At 38.5% G+C, this 18,281-nt stretch overlaps 1 protein-coding gene across 5 annotated transcripts in view; it reads right to left on the bottom strand.

The window, feature by feature from the left end:
* The window catches only part of TMEM117 (transmembrane protein 117), a 535,819-nt gene that overhangs the window by 512,260 nt on the left and 5,278 nt on the right, over positions 1 to 18,281 (bottom strand). For all 5 annotated transcript variants that reach the window (XM_003733724.6, XM_003733723.6, XM_078338864.1 and 2 more), the window contains exon 2: positions 13,300 to 13,604. In XM_003733724.6, the coding sequence (XP_003733772.3) occupies positions 13,300 to 13,364 (65 nt within the window). In that variant the 5' untranslated portion in view covers positions 13,365 to 13,604. The remainder of the gene's footprint in view (positions 1 to 13,299; positions 13,605 to 18,281) is intronic.

Raw genomic sequence — 18,281 nt, forward strand, 5'->3', positions numbered from 1 at the left:
AACGTCTGTCTTTGGAGAAGCCTGTTTTTCCAGTCTGATCCTCTGTATATCCCTAAATCTTATAATAGCCTTTCCTTGTCCCTGCTTCTATCCAGACCCCTGCATGGCAACACTGTTATCATATCAGCACATTCCCCTACTTCCTCCCACCTGTCATCACTTATTTATCGCTTGGGCACAAATCTCTCAATGATGGGAATTATTAACATCCTTGTTAGTTCATCACACCTCTCAAGTAGCATAATATTTTAAACCCAGTGAAAATATCTGCAAGAAATGATTCCAGTTGTAGTAGTTAATAAAAGATAAAAGGAAACAAATCAGGGGAAAATTCTGGCAGCATCATCTCAAATCACATTACTCACCCAGCCAGGACTGATTACTCCATTATTTGAACAATAAGCAAACTAAGACCTCTATCAATATGGTTTTAAATGAATCAAGTAATCAAGCACTTTTCATTTCCAATTTTCCCATATGTTATTTACCCAGCTGTCAAATTCCACCCTGGCTGATTACATCTCACTAAAAGTAAAGTGGTTTCCCTCTGCACCGTGTATATCAGCCTCCCTTCTGAATTCCATGTGATAGCCCTGTTTGTGAGAAACTTCTACCATTACCTCCCATAGGTGGGAAATGAGAAAAGGATGTGGAGGCAATGATTGGACCTGGTAAGAAAAGAGTCTCTTGGCCCCTGAATGACTCATTTGTATCAAGTACAATTAAAAAAAATACCTAGAAAGGTACCCCGGTTTGTAATTGCTTAATTATAATGCTCTAACCTGAGTTAGTTTATTAAGTCCTTGAGGTATCCTTTTACAGTGTTTGTATCCTCTGTCCTACGGGAACTAGAGCAGCCAGACGATTCTATCACACTGAAAGCTGCAGCTCATTGCCCTTTAGCACTAATGGCTGTGCAACTGACTGCACTGCAAACTAATGAAGGTACCTAATAAGCCGGTGAGGGGGGAAATGGCCATGTAGTTGGGACTTCCAGCCACACCTTCCTTTCCTGCTCTAGGAGAGAGAACATAACAGGAACATAAAGTAACAAGATAAGGGTGTTGAACAATGAGAACACATGGACATGGGGAGGGGAGCATCACACACTCTGGGGTCTGTTGGAGGAAAATAGGGGAGGGACAGCGGGGGGTGGGGAGTTGGGGAGAGATAGCATGGGGAGAAATGCCAGATATAGGTGAAGGGGAGGAAGGCAGCAAATCACACTGCCACATGTGTACCTATGCAACTATCCTGCATGGTCTTCACATGTACCCCAAAATGTAATTAAAAAAAAAAAAAGATAAGCTTTTTGAAAAGGGCTGCAAAGTTCAGTAGCTCGAACACAACAAATTTCCCTTTGAAGAAGGGCGTTCCTGGGGATTTTTAAAAACATCAAATATCAATAAACATCCAGTTTACCTTTCCTAATCTAACATCTTTTTAAGAAACTGCTTTTTTAAATTCCTTATTCCAGAAGGTCACTCCAAACTTTGAAATGACATTTTCTCTAACTTATTTTTTTTAATTGCATTTTAGGTTTTGGGGTGCATGTGCAGAACATGCAAGATAGTTGCATAGGTACACACGTGGCAGTGTGTTTTGCTACCTTCCTCCCCTTCACCCACATTTGGTATTTCTCCCCATGCTATCCCTCCCCAGCTCCCCCCACCCGCTGTCCCTCCCCTATTCCCCCCAATAGATCCCAGTGTGTAGTGCTCCCTTCCCTGTGTCCACGTGTTCTCATTGTTCATCACCTGCCTATGAGTGAGAACAGGCGGTATTTCATTTTCTGTTCTTTTTTTTTTTGCCAATCAGTGTGAGCTTGTAAGGTTGCTCAGGTTAGCCTTGAACTCATGACCTCACCTTCGCAAGCACCACGACATCCGGCCGGAGCCACTTTGGACCCCTTCTGTTCTTATATTCTATGATCACTTTGGTGTCTAAAAATTACTGTGAAAAAAGACTGAGTGTTAACAATTCAAGCACCTAGAAGAGGTATGATTCCAGCATTCAGTATAGACTGGTTGAAAATGAAGATGGTGATACAACATTAAATATTTGTCATGAGTGTCAAGATATTTTGAGGGGACAAAACTTAAAACTATACATTTTCTACATGGTATTTGGCTATATAGACATTGTTCAAAAAATTTCCCCAAAATGAAGTCCTTAGCAATCTGATAATACAATTCTTAAAATAATCGGTTGTTAACATTTACCTTGAGTAGTCATAAATACAGTTTTAAAAAAATATACTCTCAACTAGCATGATAAACTTGGTCATTTATACTATTTAGCTATTCAGATCTCAAATTAATACAAAGGAAGTCAAACCATCCCCCATCACTGTATTAAAATAATAGTTTTTTATTCCTAAATATCTAATTCTTCATGTTTTGATATTCCTGTATCACCATGACTACCTTGCCCATGCTTTCCAGAGTCTTTGAATATTTTCTGTTTTGAAATGGTAAAATTGTATGTGCAGTTCAACATACCAAAAAAATTCAAACTAAGCTTAAAGCTAAGAAAATAGAAAACAAACAGGCATTTCACTTTATTAAATTCATTAAATGACAAAATCTTGTTGAGTTACTTGGTATTGTATGGGAGATGTCCTTTTTGTTACAGTAAAATGAAAGAAACCAGAATTTGTCTTCTCAAATCTTTGTTGAGAATGCTTTTGTCCCCAATCTTCCTGTTTCAAACAAAAACAGACATAGGTACATAGAAAATAGCAAACTCTTAATAGTTTGTATAATACAAACACAAGAAAAGTACATCTTCAGCATATATACATCTATTGTACCCATTTAGCTGTCAAATTATTCTATTTTTTTTAACTACAGCATTTAAAAAAGAATCATGATTTTTTATGCAGCTGGCTATCTTGGGGTAAGCAAAGATTATGAAATGTTTATCATAGTCAAGTAAAGGTCCACAATCCAGTTTCAACAATTCTGAGATCCAAAAACTCTGATTTTTATAACTAATTTATTGGCGAAACCTGACCAAACCTGAATCCATTTAGCTGCAAAACCTAACCTGAACTTACTTGAGTCTGTCCCTGGTCTTTACTTATCCAACTTCATGTAAATATGTATACATATATACAGAAATATTAACATGTCTGATAATGGGATATTTAGCAGGGTGACCTTAAATGAAGGCACAGGCTCTACATTCTGAAACACATCTGCCCTCAGGGTTTTGAATAAGAAGTGGTGGGCCAGGGCCAGGCACAGTGGTTCACGCCTGTAATCCCAACCCTTTGGGAGTCCCAGGTGGGTGCAGCACCTGAGGTCATGAGTTCAAGATCAGCCTGGCCAACATGGCAAAACCCCATCTCTACTAAAAATGCAAATTAGCTGGGCATGGTGGCCCATGCCTGTAATCCCAGCTACTTGGTAGACTGAGGCAGGAGAATCACTTGAGCCAGGGAGGCAGAGTTTGCAGTGAGCCGAGATCATGCCACTGCACTCCAGCTTGGTGACAGAGCAAGGCAGAGCGAGGTTCAGAGAAAGAAAAAGAAAATGGTGGGCCTGGACTAAACTTAGTAACTCATACCCTTGCTGTTCTGTGAACTATTCAAGGTAAATGGACCATCACTTATGTGCTCCTGACCTGGGGCCGTCACTTCCTTAACTCTTTATCTTCTCTTCTAACCAGATTCTCCTAAGGACTTTCTTTCATTTTTCAAGGAAGATAATCACTCCTCCCAGCCTAATCTTCCTAGTTACCTTTAATTTCACTCTCACTCTTGCCTAGAGTTGTGGAAGTTTCACATGGCCTCACATACCCCAGTCTGCTTGCCCACTGCTCCACCCCTTATTTTAGACTAGTCTGAACGAACTTAAGCCAGAATTATTGCAGGTAGCCCCTAAAATACCTTCTTACTTCCTTTTTACTCCCTGAATCTCTCCCTTTCCAATTCCCCTAAAATTTTGTTTCAAGACTAATCTTGTCATCATCTCACACTGTTCAAATATTTTCCGTGACTTAAGATCATAATGGAAGAGAAAAAATCAAAAGATAGAAGACTGGCACTTAAACACTAAAGAATTTTGGCCCAACCTACCTTTTCACTGCAAGTCCTTTTTCCTAACATAAATTGTTCTCAGTCAAAATGAGCATGAATTCTTCATCTTTTCCCCCAACTCCCAAAAAGAAAGCTGAGCTGTCCCTATCTTTGGTCACACTATCTACCTCATGACCTGAAATCTGTAATGAATGCCTTTTATCATATCTGAAGCCCACTCACGCTTGAGACTCAATTTAGGTCCCACATGAGCAACAAAGCTTTCTTTCATTGTCCTGGCCCGCTACAATCCTCTCTCCTTAATTCCCATAGCACTCAGTCTGGTTCATTTGATACTCGATATACATTGTCTTGTATCATCAGAGTATTTAATTTTTCATGCATATGTATCTTGTCTCTTTAACCAGATATTAAATTCCTTGAAATCACAGATCATGTCTTATTTTTGAAGAATGAACAAATAAATACCTTTCTATATCTTACAATAAAAAAAAATTGTGTCAAATACAATATGTAAAGGATGAAGAAACATTAACTTATTTATTCAATCAAATGTATTGAAAGCTACTGTGCCAGGCATTATTTTAGGGACTGAAGATTAAATGGTAAACAAGAGCAACATAATCTCTCACTCATAGAGTTTAGGGTATAGCTGGGAAATGTCACATTAATAACTATATAAGCAAATACGTGTTTCAAAAAAGAAATATGCAGTATTAACAGACTTAGAATCATTTTCAGATGCTACACCTACCAACTCATTCTGAGGTGGCCTGCCTTCCAACCACCCGTTTCAGCTAAGTAATGCCTTCGATGAATACAAAGAACATAATTCTTGTTGAGAGACTGACAGCTCCTTGCGGTGGAGGTCATCCAACAACGTTAAAAGGTCAGTGTTAAAACAAGAAAAATAACAGGAGTTTTTCTGAAAAATACATTGTCACAGTCTTGATGTTCTAAAATCCATCCTCAGATAAAATTATTCAATCAAACCAACTTGAAACCTGATCACTTTGCCTTTCAGAGCATTGTTTTCATGAAATAAAGCATCACACACAGACTTGCTTTCATGAATAAATGTTATACTCTACACTTTGATGAAAGTTTGCTTTAAGACACAAGAATACAAAATTTCTGCATTTGCCACTTCACTATTCAGCTTCTCCTGTACAAAGCAGAAGAAAAAAGAAATGCTTTACCAAAATTTACAGCAAAGTTCTACAATTTGGTGTAAGGAAAAATACCTCTGTGGAGCTTACAATTTTTGTCGCTGCTGATAACCACAGTGATGTAGTTTCCCCTTGTGCCCAGCTCTGAGGAAGCTCAACACTAAGCAAAGTTTTGAAACTCATGAAATCAAAACATATTTAATTCTGCCTTTTCTATGGTCCTGATTTTCTACTGCTACTGTATTATGCATATATGTTGCAAATAATTTCAATTCCTTTTTGGAATAAAACGTATTTATTGAATGAGCTCAAGAAATTAAAATTCTCCTTGTAGATAAGTCCTAATTGTTGGCATTATAATTTTTGAAATCTCTATTCATGGATATCTCTAAAGTATCATCCCCCCAAAAAACTAAGATGCATTATTAAAACATATTTAAAAAAAAAAACTAGAATCACCCAAGCAAATGAAAGAGAGAGGTACTGGAAGAGTATAAACTGACATTCCAATGGAATCTAACTTTTATAAATCCTGATACCTCAAGATTTAGTGTTAAACCAAAAAAAAAAAAATTCTAAACATATCCATTCTGATTTCAGAATTGCTACTGAATTATGTCACTACCTAAAGAGTCACAAAATCATATTTATGTCTCACAGAAAAATTAAATTTATAACCAATGAAGTATATTAAATCATGTGCCACAGAATCATTCACTCTCATACATGCCTTAAATTGGCAATATTATATTGTCCTTCTGGAATCTACTAAGAAGAGATTTCCCATAACAAAATAAATGAAGGAAGACTTACAAGTTGACTAAATGAAAGGAATAGCATTCTATACAATATTTGTATTTGGCATTTTATTAGAAAATTATTTTTTTAAAAGAAGCTGTTTAGATGATCCACAAAATTATTTTGATCATTTTTGTAAGCCATTCCAATATTTCTGTAACAAAAATTTCTGTGCTTGTAATTAGCAATCCCAAACCTCCCAACATACACACATCATCATCATCATCATCACCACCACCACCTATCAGAAGTTTGCATGTACAAATTGTTAAATATACCCTTTAAAAAATGAATTATGAATAAACGCTAACTATTTGGGAACAGGGGCAGAAACAGTGATCATATACCAAGCCTATAAAACATTTATGTTTGCATTAAATTTTTAATTCCTTTTCATATCATCACATGGCTGTGACTCTTTGGTACAAGTAGTCACAAGTGGGAGCTGAAGAGAAGACAACTGCAGTCTTACAGGAGGGAGTCAGAGAAAGTGCCACAGAGGAGATAATGCTTGAATTCAGATTTGAAGGAAAATGAAAAACAAGCCAAGGTGACAAAGCAGGGAGGAGCATAATGGGCATGGGAGAGCACATAGGCAAAACACTGGGGCATGAGATAACACAGCAGTCTTGAGAACCAGCAGATAACTCCCTGCAGTCTGCGGAAAGTCAAACACCAGGTCTGGAGTGAGGAAGAAGTAGATCATAAATAGCTTTGGATATCAATCAAAGGAGTTTATATTTTATTCTGTCGATGATTCTGCAGGTCAAAGTAACTCCGTGTTGATTGCTAATCCATCATGTTGACTCTGACCAACCCTAGTTCTGTGAAGACCTCTACGATTTCTATGTTATCTACTTACCATGAATCCTTCCTTTAGGCAAGTTCCCTATCATGGATAAGCCCTGGGTCTGGAGGGTAACAGGGCAAGGACCCACCATCTCACAAGCACTATGTCCCTATTAAATGTTGTTTCCTGAGACACTGGATGTGTCAGCCTCTTTCTTCAGCCTCTCAGCTCCCTCAGTCTTTGGGGATAGGTTTGCACAGACCTGTTCACCACAGAAGAATGGTAGAAGCCACTTCTCTTGCAGAGAAGGCCTTTGACAAAATTCAACAGCCCTTTATGCTAAAAACCCTCAATAAACTAGGTATTGATAGAATATATCTCAAAATAATAAAGCTATTTATGACAAACCAACAGCCAATATCATACTGAATGGGCAAAAACTGGAAGCATTCCCTTTGAAATCTGGCACTAGACAAGGATGCCCTCTCACCACTCCTATTCAATATAGTACTGGAAGTTCTAGCCAGAGCAATCAGGCAAGAAAAAGAAATAAAGGGTATTCAAATAGGAAAGGAGGAAACCAAATTGTCTCTATTTGCAGACGACATGATTGTATATCTAGAAGACCCCATCATCTCAGCCCAAAATCTCCTGAAGCTGATAAGCAACTTCAGCAAAGTCTCAGAATACAAAATCAAACTGCAAAAATCACAAGCATTCCTATAAACCAATAACAGACTTAAAGAGAGCCAAATCAAGAACAAACTGCCATTCACAATTGCTACAAAGAGAATAAAATACCTAGGAATACAACTAAAGGACCTCTTCAAAGAGAACTACAAACCACTGCTCAACAAAATAAGAGAGGACACAAACAGATGGAGAAACATTCCATGTTCATGGTTAGGAAGAATCAGTATCGTGAAAATGGCCATACTGCCCAAAGTAATTTATAGATTCAATGCTATCCCCATCAAGCTACCAATGATCTTCTCTACAGAACTGGAAAAAAACCACCTTAAACTTCATATGGAACCAAAAGAGAGCCTGCATAGCCAAGTCAATTCTAAGCAAAAAGAACAAAACGGGAGGTATCACACTACGAGGCTTCAAACTATACTACAAGGCTACAGTAATCAAAGCAGCATGGTACTGGTACCAAAACAGACATATAGACCAATGGAACAGAACAGAGGCCTCAGAGGCAACACAACATATCTACAACCATCTGATCTTTGACAAACCTGACAAAAACAAGCAATGGGGAAAGGATTCCCTGTTTAATAAATGGTATTGGGAAAACTGGCTAGCCATGTGCAGAAAGCAGAAACTGGACCCCTTCCTGACACCTTACACTAAAATTAACTCCAGATGGATTAAAGACTTAAACATAAGACCTGGCACCATAAAAACCTAGAAGAAAATCTAGGCAAAACCATTCAGGACATAGGCGGAGGCAATTAATTCATGACCAAAACACCAAAAGCATTAGCAACAAAAGCCAAAATAGACAAATGGGACCTAATCAAACTCCACAGCTTCTGCACGGCAAAAGAAACAGTCATTAGAGTGACGACAACCAACAGAATGGGAAAAAATTTTTGCAGTTTACCCATCTGATAAAGGGCTGATATCCAGAATTTACAAAGAACTAAAACAGATTTACAAGAAAAAAACAAACAAGCCCATTCAAAAGTGGACAAAGAATATGAACAGACACTTTACAAAAGAAGACATACATGAGGCCAACAAACATATAAAAAAATGCTCATCATCACTGCTCATTAGAGAAATGCAAATCAAAACTACATTGAGATACCATCTCACACCAGTTAGAATGGCAATCATTAAAAAATCGGGAGACAACAGATGCTGGAGAGGATGTGGAGAAATAGGAACATTTTTACACTGTTGGTGGGAGTGTAAATTAGTTCAACCATTGTGGAAGACAGTGTGGCGATTCCTCAAGGACCTAGAAATAGAAATTCCATTTGACCCAGCAATCCCATTACTGGGTATATATCCAAAGGATTATAAATCGTTCTACTATAAGGACACATGCACACGAATGTTCACTGCAGCACCATTTACAATAGCAAAGACCTGGAACCAACCCAAATGCCCATCGATGATAGACTGGACAGGGAAAATGTGGCACATATATACCATGAAATATTATGCAGCCATCAAAAACGATGAGTTTATGTCCTTTGTAGGGACATGGATGAACCTGGAAACCATCATTCTCAGCAAACTGACACAAGAACAGAAAATCAAACACTGCATGTTCTCACTCATAGGTGGGTGCTGAACAATGAGAACACATGGACATAAGGAGGGGAGGACTACACACTGGGGTCTGTTGGGGGAAAATAGGGGAGGGACAGCGGGGGTGGGGAGTTGGTGAGAGATAGCATGGGGAGAAATGCCAGATATAGGTGAAGGGGAGGAAGGCAGCAAATCACACTGCCACGTGTGTACCTATGCAACAATCTTGCATGTTCTTCACATGTACCCCAAAACCTAAAATGCAATAAAAAAATATAAAAAATGGATAAACATAAAAATAAAAAGAAGATAAAAAGAAATCAAGTAAGAATTTATCTAGCCCTATGGTGGACACAGTCATTGATGCCTAAAAATTATGAGTTTTGATTGAGCTTACAGAATCCATTCAAAAGGTAAGCTAGACTAAAATTTCAGACTTCACCAAAAAAAAAAAAAAAAGTCATTTACCAATACAGAAAAAATAATTCTAGTGGCAAGATCCATAATGAACAAAAGGAGCCGATAACTATTAGGAGGAAATGATTAATAGTTCCTAAAGCAAGGAAGAATCAATTCCCATGAGCAGAGACAGAAGGAGAAGACAAGTTCAAAGTTCATTAGGAAACTGGATCAGAAAATGACAGGGGAGAAGTCTGGAGTTCATCAGGAAATTAAATCAAGAGTCTTTACCAAGATTTACAGAAGGTTATGATTCCTTAATATCCCATATAATTTCATAGGATTTTTAGTAAGAAAAAAAGAAGAAAATTGCCAAATAGAAGGAATAAAGCTGACTGCATCATAGAATCTTTCCCACTGTAAGAAAAAAAAAAAATGAACTCACTTCCATTATTTTAAAATAATTTGTACTCAATAAACCACAGGAAATCTAAAGTGTTTTTTTGGAGCTGATTATTTATACCAACAGGAGAATTAAAATGTAAGCCATAACTGAAATGTGACTTTAGCATAAGAGATAAAAGTTTGTAACAGAATAATTTAATAAACTGTAGAAATTACGAAACCAAATGCTCTGTTTATTATTAATACCATTAGCTTAATGGTATGTTTCTCAATCAATCTTCAATAAAGGCGGGTAACTTTTCTCCAAACTGAATATTTTGGTCTAAATTTGCCTTAACTTCCTACACTAAGAACATTTCTTGAATGGGATCCAAATACACCCAGCCATTGCTTGTAACAGGTATCTATTGTTTTGTCTCCCCAGTCCTCTCTACCCATTCTTGGAAAATGACCTGCTCCCATTCACTCTCCACCCTTATCCTCTTCTATCCATATAATTACTATGCAGAGCATGATGCTTGTTTAATGTTTGGTGGATGATCCAAAAAACACTGAACTCCTAAATACTCTCTGTGTTTATGACCCATCTCTCCACTCCACTTTAGGACTGACTCTCTAAAGACCACACCCTACTTAGCAATCACCACTGAAGAATAGTTTACTTCTGTTACAACATGTCATCTGACCACACCCACCAATCCTTTCCCTTTTCTTACTACCATCTCATCTGCTGAGTTTCATCCAAATCTTCAGGTCCCTGCCCATTCCTCCCAGACCATCATCTCCCTCACCTATTTTCCATGTCCAGGCCGAACTCCCTGTCAATCAAATCAATAATGCTTTTACTAGAACTCTCCATTTATTTTCCATCCTTTGTTTCCAATACAGCAAGCCTGAGCAGTCCTCACCCAGATGAATCATGCTCAAATTCTCTTCTGGATGACTGAGCTCTCAAAATGAACACTCCTCAACAATCCAGATTGGTATCATTCAAATTTATACTGGCTAACAACCCTGAGTGATAATCAGTAACCCTTTCCTTTGTTCTGAGTCAGTTCACTTCCAAACTCCCTAGGGCCACTGTTCTTAAATCCCTTACATCATCAAGCCCCTCTATCTTTATCATCAGATCATCTTTTTCATAGTAAAAGAGGTTATCAGGTGAAAGAAGAATATTCACCTTCCCATTTCTCCACCTCAAACACACCTATGGGAGTACCAATCTTTATCTCACTCATGCCTGTTTGAGAAACTGGGGTCTCTCCTCTTGTCTCTAAGCCACCATTTCTACCTGTGTCTTAAGTCCCAGACCACAGAAACCTTCAGATGCCATCTTTTTTCTACATCTTTTTATCTCCACTTTAATTTAGCTCCTTCTCCTATAAATATAAGCAGGTCAATTAATCTTAAACCCCAAATAAAACTATCTGCTCCACCACCAACAATAAAACTTCCCCTTGGCCCTTCTTCCATTTTTAGCACTTCCCCATTTCTTTCTTCTAGTTTCTTACTAAATGTCTAGAAACTATGTGCATATATTCATATGCATGCATTTTATACATATATGCATAGACAATAAATATAAAATATGTGCATTTTATATATTTATATAATAAAAACAGATGGCAATAGTTTAAGAAATAGAGAAAAATATATATGTAATACTGTGGGGGGGGGTATGTGTATTTATTTATTCCTTAAATCATTGCCATTGCCATGATTTCTAACCCAACCTTTAGACCAAAAATACCTTCACTAATTCACCTATTATCTTATCACTGCTAAGTCCAAAGCTGTTATTAAATTCTCTTCCTGACTGACCCAGCTACAGCATTTAATACTACTTTCTTTTCCCCCACTCACACAGACAATACATTTATTTTTTTAGTCCTTCTCTCTCCTACAGGAAGTAAATTTTTATGAGGGCAGAGACCCTGCCTGCTCGATTCACTGTCTAGAATTGTGTCTGGCATGCAATAAGTGATGAACTTTTATTGAATAAATATCACCTACCTCTAGGCAAAAATCAGTTCGTTGAGAGGTGGGAACCACTCCCTAACTGAGACAACTTCACTCTTTCCTGAGAGTTTAAACTTGAGACCAGGAAAGTCAAGCCAGTCTCTCCAGGTAAATAAAAATTCATCTTCAGTGTAAAGGGAGAATAAAGCAGATAGTATAGAGAAAGTGAGACAAACAGCATCCTAAAAGATTTCAAGCCCTTGGTTCCATTCATCCCAATGTCCAAAATAAATTCCACCCTTGGCCTATCCCAACATCCTTATAGTAATCCTTTTTAACTTAAACCAATTTAGTCTCGTTGTTATTACCAAGAGATTCCTTACTAATACACTATTCTACAGTTGGATGGGCTCAAAATAAATGTCCTAAAGCCAATGTTAAAAAAAAAGGAGGGGGGAGTTTAGAGTTGCAACTCCATGAATGAAAATATGTGTAAAATACATGTAATGAAAATGTGGTATGATATGGCTGGGTGCAGTGGCATGATGTGGGCTCATTGCAACCTCTGCCTCCTGGGTTCAAGCAATTCTCCTGCGTCAGCCTCCCAAGTAGCTGGGATTACAGACATATACCACCACACCCACGTAATTTTTTTTTTTTTTTTAGTAGAGGTGGGGTTTCACCATGTTGACCAGGATGGTCTCGAACTCTTCACATCGTGATCCACCCACCTCAACCTCCCAAAGTGCTGGAATTATAGGCATGAGCTACCGCACCCCGCTGGTATTTTCTTTATGATTTATAAACTCTCTACTATACAATACCTAGGTACTACTTATGGGGGAATAAAGCCATTTTCATGTTTATATCTTCTCTAAATAAAATTATATATATATATATATTCATTTTATCTTTTTTTTTTTTTTTATTTGTGACAGAGTAAGACTCTGTCACCCAGGCTGGAGTGCAGTGGCGTGATCTCGGCTTATTGCAACCTCCACCTCCTGGGTTCAAGCCATCCTCCCCTTCAACCTCTCAAGTAGCTAGGATTACAAATATGTACCACTATGCCTGGTTAATGTTTGTATTTTTAGTAGAGATGGGGTTTCCCCATGTGGGCCACGCTGGTCTCAAACTTCTGACCTCAAGTGATCTGCCCATCTTGCCCTCCCAAAGTGGTGGGATTACAGGCCTGAGCCACCACACCTGGCCTACTGCTTTTTTTTTTTTTTTTTTTGAAGTGAAGTTTGGTACTAATTTTACCTCATGCTCATTTTCCTTAGACAGTAGGAAAAGTATACCATTAAACAGAGAATAGTTGAAGAATCCAGTTACAACAATGCATGACAACTCCAGGCAGGAAGACGAACTCAAACACCTCTTACATTGGCATTTAGAAACAGCAAAGTTGTATCTTGGAGAATAGAAATTAATTAGCAACATTAAATTTCATGGGTCATGGTACTTACCAAACAAACGCTGATGAAACAGAAATTTGCCAGCTATTAGTCCTATGAGAATGGCAAGCAGCCATAGAAGCACCTTCAAAATCCTCCAGCCAACTCCTCTAGGGTATTTATTTGTAACAAATGAAAAACAGTTTCCAACAACAATAACATTGGCTTCTGTTTGGCTATGAGAAACTGGGTCCTCCGCAAATATTAAGAAGTTAAAGAAGATCACCAAGTAAGCCACAATCATGCGAGACCAGGGATGCTGAAAATAGTAACGAAAGTCTTTACCCATTCTTCAAAACTTCAACTTCGTAGTTTACCTGTGTAAGAAAAGATAGATAGGGTTAGAGCAGGAAAACAAATAGTCTCTCTCTCTTCTTGTTATCAGTTCAGGTTTACAACAGTTCCATAAAATGTATTTGGAAAATATAATACCTGTTTCCGCTTATGGCTCCAAGACAAGTCCGAGAATGAGGAAAGAGAATATTGTCCCTTCCCTAATATCTAATCATACCTCTAATCATTTGAGGACTTGGGAAAGAAAGACAGTAAAAGAGTAGGGGAGGAGAAAGGGGATGTGAGAGGGCAGAACACTGTCTAAGATTGGGATGGTGAGCAAGATTGTCACCCCAGGTGACAGAGGTCCTCCCAGGTGGAAATGCAGAGCTGGCACAACCATGGCTCACTGCAGCCTCCACCTCCTGGGCTCAAGCAATCCTCCCACCTCCACCTCCCCAGTAGTTTGAACCACAGGCATGTGCCACTATGCCTAGTTTCACTTTCTTATTTTCTGTAGAGACAGGGTTTTGTCATGTACCTTAGATTGGTCTTGTACTTCTGGGCTAAAGTGATCTGCCCACCTAAGGCTCCCAAAATGCTGGGATAATGGGTGTGAGCTACCATGCTCAGACTCCTCTTTTCTATTATCACTTTTGTCTTACAATCATAATACAGAGTTATTTAAAAATCAAAACAACACAGAGGTAAAATGAGCATATATTAACAAAAATTAAACCATATTCTCTCCTCTGCCCAAATCCCTCTCCTCAGAGATATGACTGCTTACAAATTTGGTGGAATTACTTTCAGAACTTCTTCTAAACACTGACAAATGTATATACGTGCATAAACTTTTATTAAAATGTTCACAGTCTAGTTATCAAATAATTTCAATAGAGAGTAAGTTCTATGACATAGCTAAGTCTGGGACAGAGTAGTTGCCCACAGGAAGGACTGGAAAACTTTGCCCTGGAGGAATGAGAACAAAGAGGAAGATTTTACAGAGGACATGTCCAAGTCCAAGGCTGGAGGATTAGTAGAATTTTTTCTAGTCAGGAAGGGACAAATAGAAGGCTAGCCACTCTAGGCAGTGGCCACGGCACATCCAAAGGCAAAGAGCATTGCAAAATATGTAATATGACCACAGTAGTGGGTCCTAACCTGAATGTGCACTGAAAGTACAATGCTGTCTGCAAATGCAAATGTTCAAGCCCACCTCCAAAGTCTTGCTCAGCTCCACCCTCTCCCCTCTTTGGGAACCAGCTTGCCCATAAAGAACACAAGCTACAACTTCCACATGAAAAGGTCTATCTGGGTCCACCAGGGCTTGTAAGTGGATGATTACGTCTTTCTAATTCTGGGGTTTGGCTTTCGTGAGCCCATTTTCTCTCAGACAAAACTATATGTTTCTCAGCAATCCCTCTCCCCTCTTTGGGAACCAGCTTGCCCATAAAGAACACAAGCTACAACTTCCACATGAAAAGGTCTATCTGGGTCCACCAGGGCTTGTAAGTGGATGATTACGTCTTTCTAATTCTGGGGTTTGGCTTTCGTGAGCCCATTTTCTCTCAGACAAAACTATATGTTTCTCAGCAATAATGCTGATTAAATCTTAGATATCAAAAATAATACAGGCAAAAATTTGACTGCCATCTGCCAATTCATTTTTCTTCTCTCTCAATTTATTCAGAATTCAGAAAGAGAAGAGGGAGAAGAGGGTCCCTTACAGAGCCTACAGCAGTTTACATGCCAGGCTCTGTGCTAGATGTCCCCATGTATCATTGTGTCATTTTTGTCATAACAACCCCCTGAAATGCCGTTATTATCATTCCTGTCACTTCATTTTACAAGGTGGAAATTGGGGCTGACACAGATTTTGTAACTTGCTCAAAGTCACCCAGCAGGAGAACTCTGATCTGGGCCTGAGGATGACTCCAGGGGAATGATCACTGTTCTTTGCAAACAGCCAGATCAATTCCCGGCACTTTCCTTACCTAGAGAGCAGGCCTAGTGCCCAGTCCCAGGAATGCCATCCCTTGAATGTCTGCTGGAGACATGCTCTTCTCTAGACACAATAACATTAACTATGTAATACCTACTTCTAATACGTAAGAAAATGTGTGTGTTTGTGTGTGTGTGTGTGTGTGTGAGAGAGAGAGAGAGAGAAAAAATCTTTTACAAACCCTGAACACTTGGTAGGGAAGGATCCTAAGTCAATGGAAGATCTGAGATATCTTCTAAGGTTCCCAATTCCCAGTCCAATATTCTGGGCTGATGAATACCAATTCAACCCACAACCTTAGTTAATGAAGACTTGTCATAACCATTTTACAAAAACAATATAAACATGCAAAAAGACTGGCAATAGAATTCAGCCTAGCAAAAAGTCACTGTGCCTTGGATTCATAAGCTTCTAGGCAATTTCAAGTCCCTTGTTATCTTTGTTGAACACTCTGAAATCTGTCCCCTGGGGCTGTAGCTTGGATCGCCTAGGAATGGTGACTATCCTAAGAGTCTTGTTTTTCTTTTTGTACTTCTGAATATGAGGCTCATCACCTGCTATATAGCAGCAGAAACCTAAATGTGTGATTCTCATGCCAAAGAGAGCAGAGCAAATAGTGAAGCACAAAAATGAACTTTTATGCGTTTTCATGATATTCAATGTATAAGAATGCCAGAATAGGTTGGTTTTCAACTCAACTTCACACAACACTTTTGGAAATGTCCAAAGACCACCACGAAAAGAAAATTTCACAAAAATCATCTCAAGACCCATTGAGTCATGAAAAAGAAATAGTTTCTATATCCCCCTCAGAACTAGAAAAAAAGTAGTATTTAAGAAGCTGTTATTACAAGTTGCTGTTGTTTCTTTTGCCAGTGAAGAATTCTGATATGGCTGCTACCACCACCTTCCCTCCCACCATGAACACACACAATTAAGGCAGTAGGATTTAGAAATACTACTGAAATACCGTTATTATCATTCCTATCACTTCATTTTACAGAGAGAAAATTGAGGCTCACAAAGACTTCATAACTGACCCAAAGTCACCTGGCAGAAGAGCTGTGAACTGAGCCTCTGAGGCTAATTCCAGGGCCTGATCACCATTTACTGCAGATAGCCATATCAACTCCAGTACATACAATCTTGATTCTTTTTTAAAATACATGCATTTTGGAGGGCTAGCACATACTTATTTTTTTGTTTTTAACTTCAGAATCTTGCTTCATGGGCTATGTAATGTCCACATGCTCAAGTTAAATTGGAACATTCAAAAAATTTCTGAGACAGCTGTTTTTCTCCAGCATTTATATTATTTCAGGAAAGAGGACTACAGCATTGAGCAATAATCCCGCACTAGTACATGATCTTATTTAATTCCCACAGTAATGCCATGAATGCTACTAGCACTCCAACATTACATGGAAGAAAACAAAGGCTCAGAGCAGTTGCTGCCTGTTTAATTTACATATGCAGTAAGTGGAAACACCAGGATTTGAATCCAGACTAACACCGTCTAAGATTGGGATAGAGAGCAAGATGACATGCAGAGGTCCTCCCAGATGGAAATGCAGAGCTGGTACAACCATGGCTCACTGCAGCCTCCACCTCCTGGGCTCAAGCAATCCTCCCATCTTCGCCTCCCCAGGAGCTTGAACCACAGGCATGTGCCACCATGCCTGGTTTCACTTTTGTATTTTCTATGGAGACAGAGGTTTACCTTGTACCTTAGATTTGTCTTGAACTTCTGGGCTCAAGTGATCTGCCCACCTAAGGCTCCCAAAGTGCTGGGATTATGGGTTTGAGCCACCATACTCGGCCTCCCCTTTTCAATTATCACTTTTGTCTTACAATCATAATACAGAGTTATTTAAAAATCAAAACAACACAGAGGTAAAATCAGCACATATTAACAAAAATTAAACAATATTCTCTCCTCTGCCCAAATCCCTCTCCTCAGAGATATGATTGCTTACAAATTTGGTGGAATAACTTTCAGATCTTCTTCTAAATATTGACAAATGCATATATGTGCATAAACTTTTATTAAAATGTTCACAGTCTAGTTATCAAATAATTTCAATAGAGAGTAAGTTCTATAACATAGCTAAGCCTAGGACAGAGTAGTTGCCCACAAGAAGGACTGGACAACTTTGCTCTGGGGGAATGAGAACAAAGAGGAAGATTTTACAGAGGACATGTCCAAGTCTAAGGGCCCTTAATCTTTCTAATCTATCTAACCTAGCCCTTAACCTTTCTAATACACCACAAAGCTGGAAGTGCTTTTTACAGTAAGGTATTTCCCATCATGCTTACAGCATATTCTTTATTTTCACTAACAGCTTCAACTAGGAGAACAAAACTGGACCCCATTATTGATCATTTAAGCTGGCTGGAATTTATTCTTGCCTCATAATCCATAAGTTGATGTGATATTTTCTAGAGGGTCCCAAATTTCGAACCCTTACATAATAATTTGAATAAAACCTCTGCTTAGCCTCACTTCACGACTTCGTACACAGGCTGCAAACATTTGCCTAGTCATCTCAGCCCTGCTTTCTAGTTCCTTAGATACTCCGATATTATCCAGAGAACCAAAACTGTTTTCACCTCTGTAGTGCATATAAAACATCTTAACAATCAGTATAATCATTTGGTGAATCTACTGTTAATTTAAATCCAGGCTTGAGGCTGTTCAAATGGACTATGTTACACA

Source organism: Callithrix jacchus, chromosome 9 (assembly GCF_049354715.1).
Source record: "Callithrix jacchus isolate 240 chromosome 9, calJac240_pri, whole genome shotgun sequence".
Classification (NCBI taxonomy): Eukaryota; Metazoa; Chordata; class Mammalia; order Primates; family Cebidae; genus Callithrix; species Callithrix jacchus.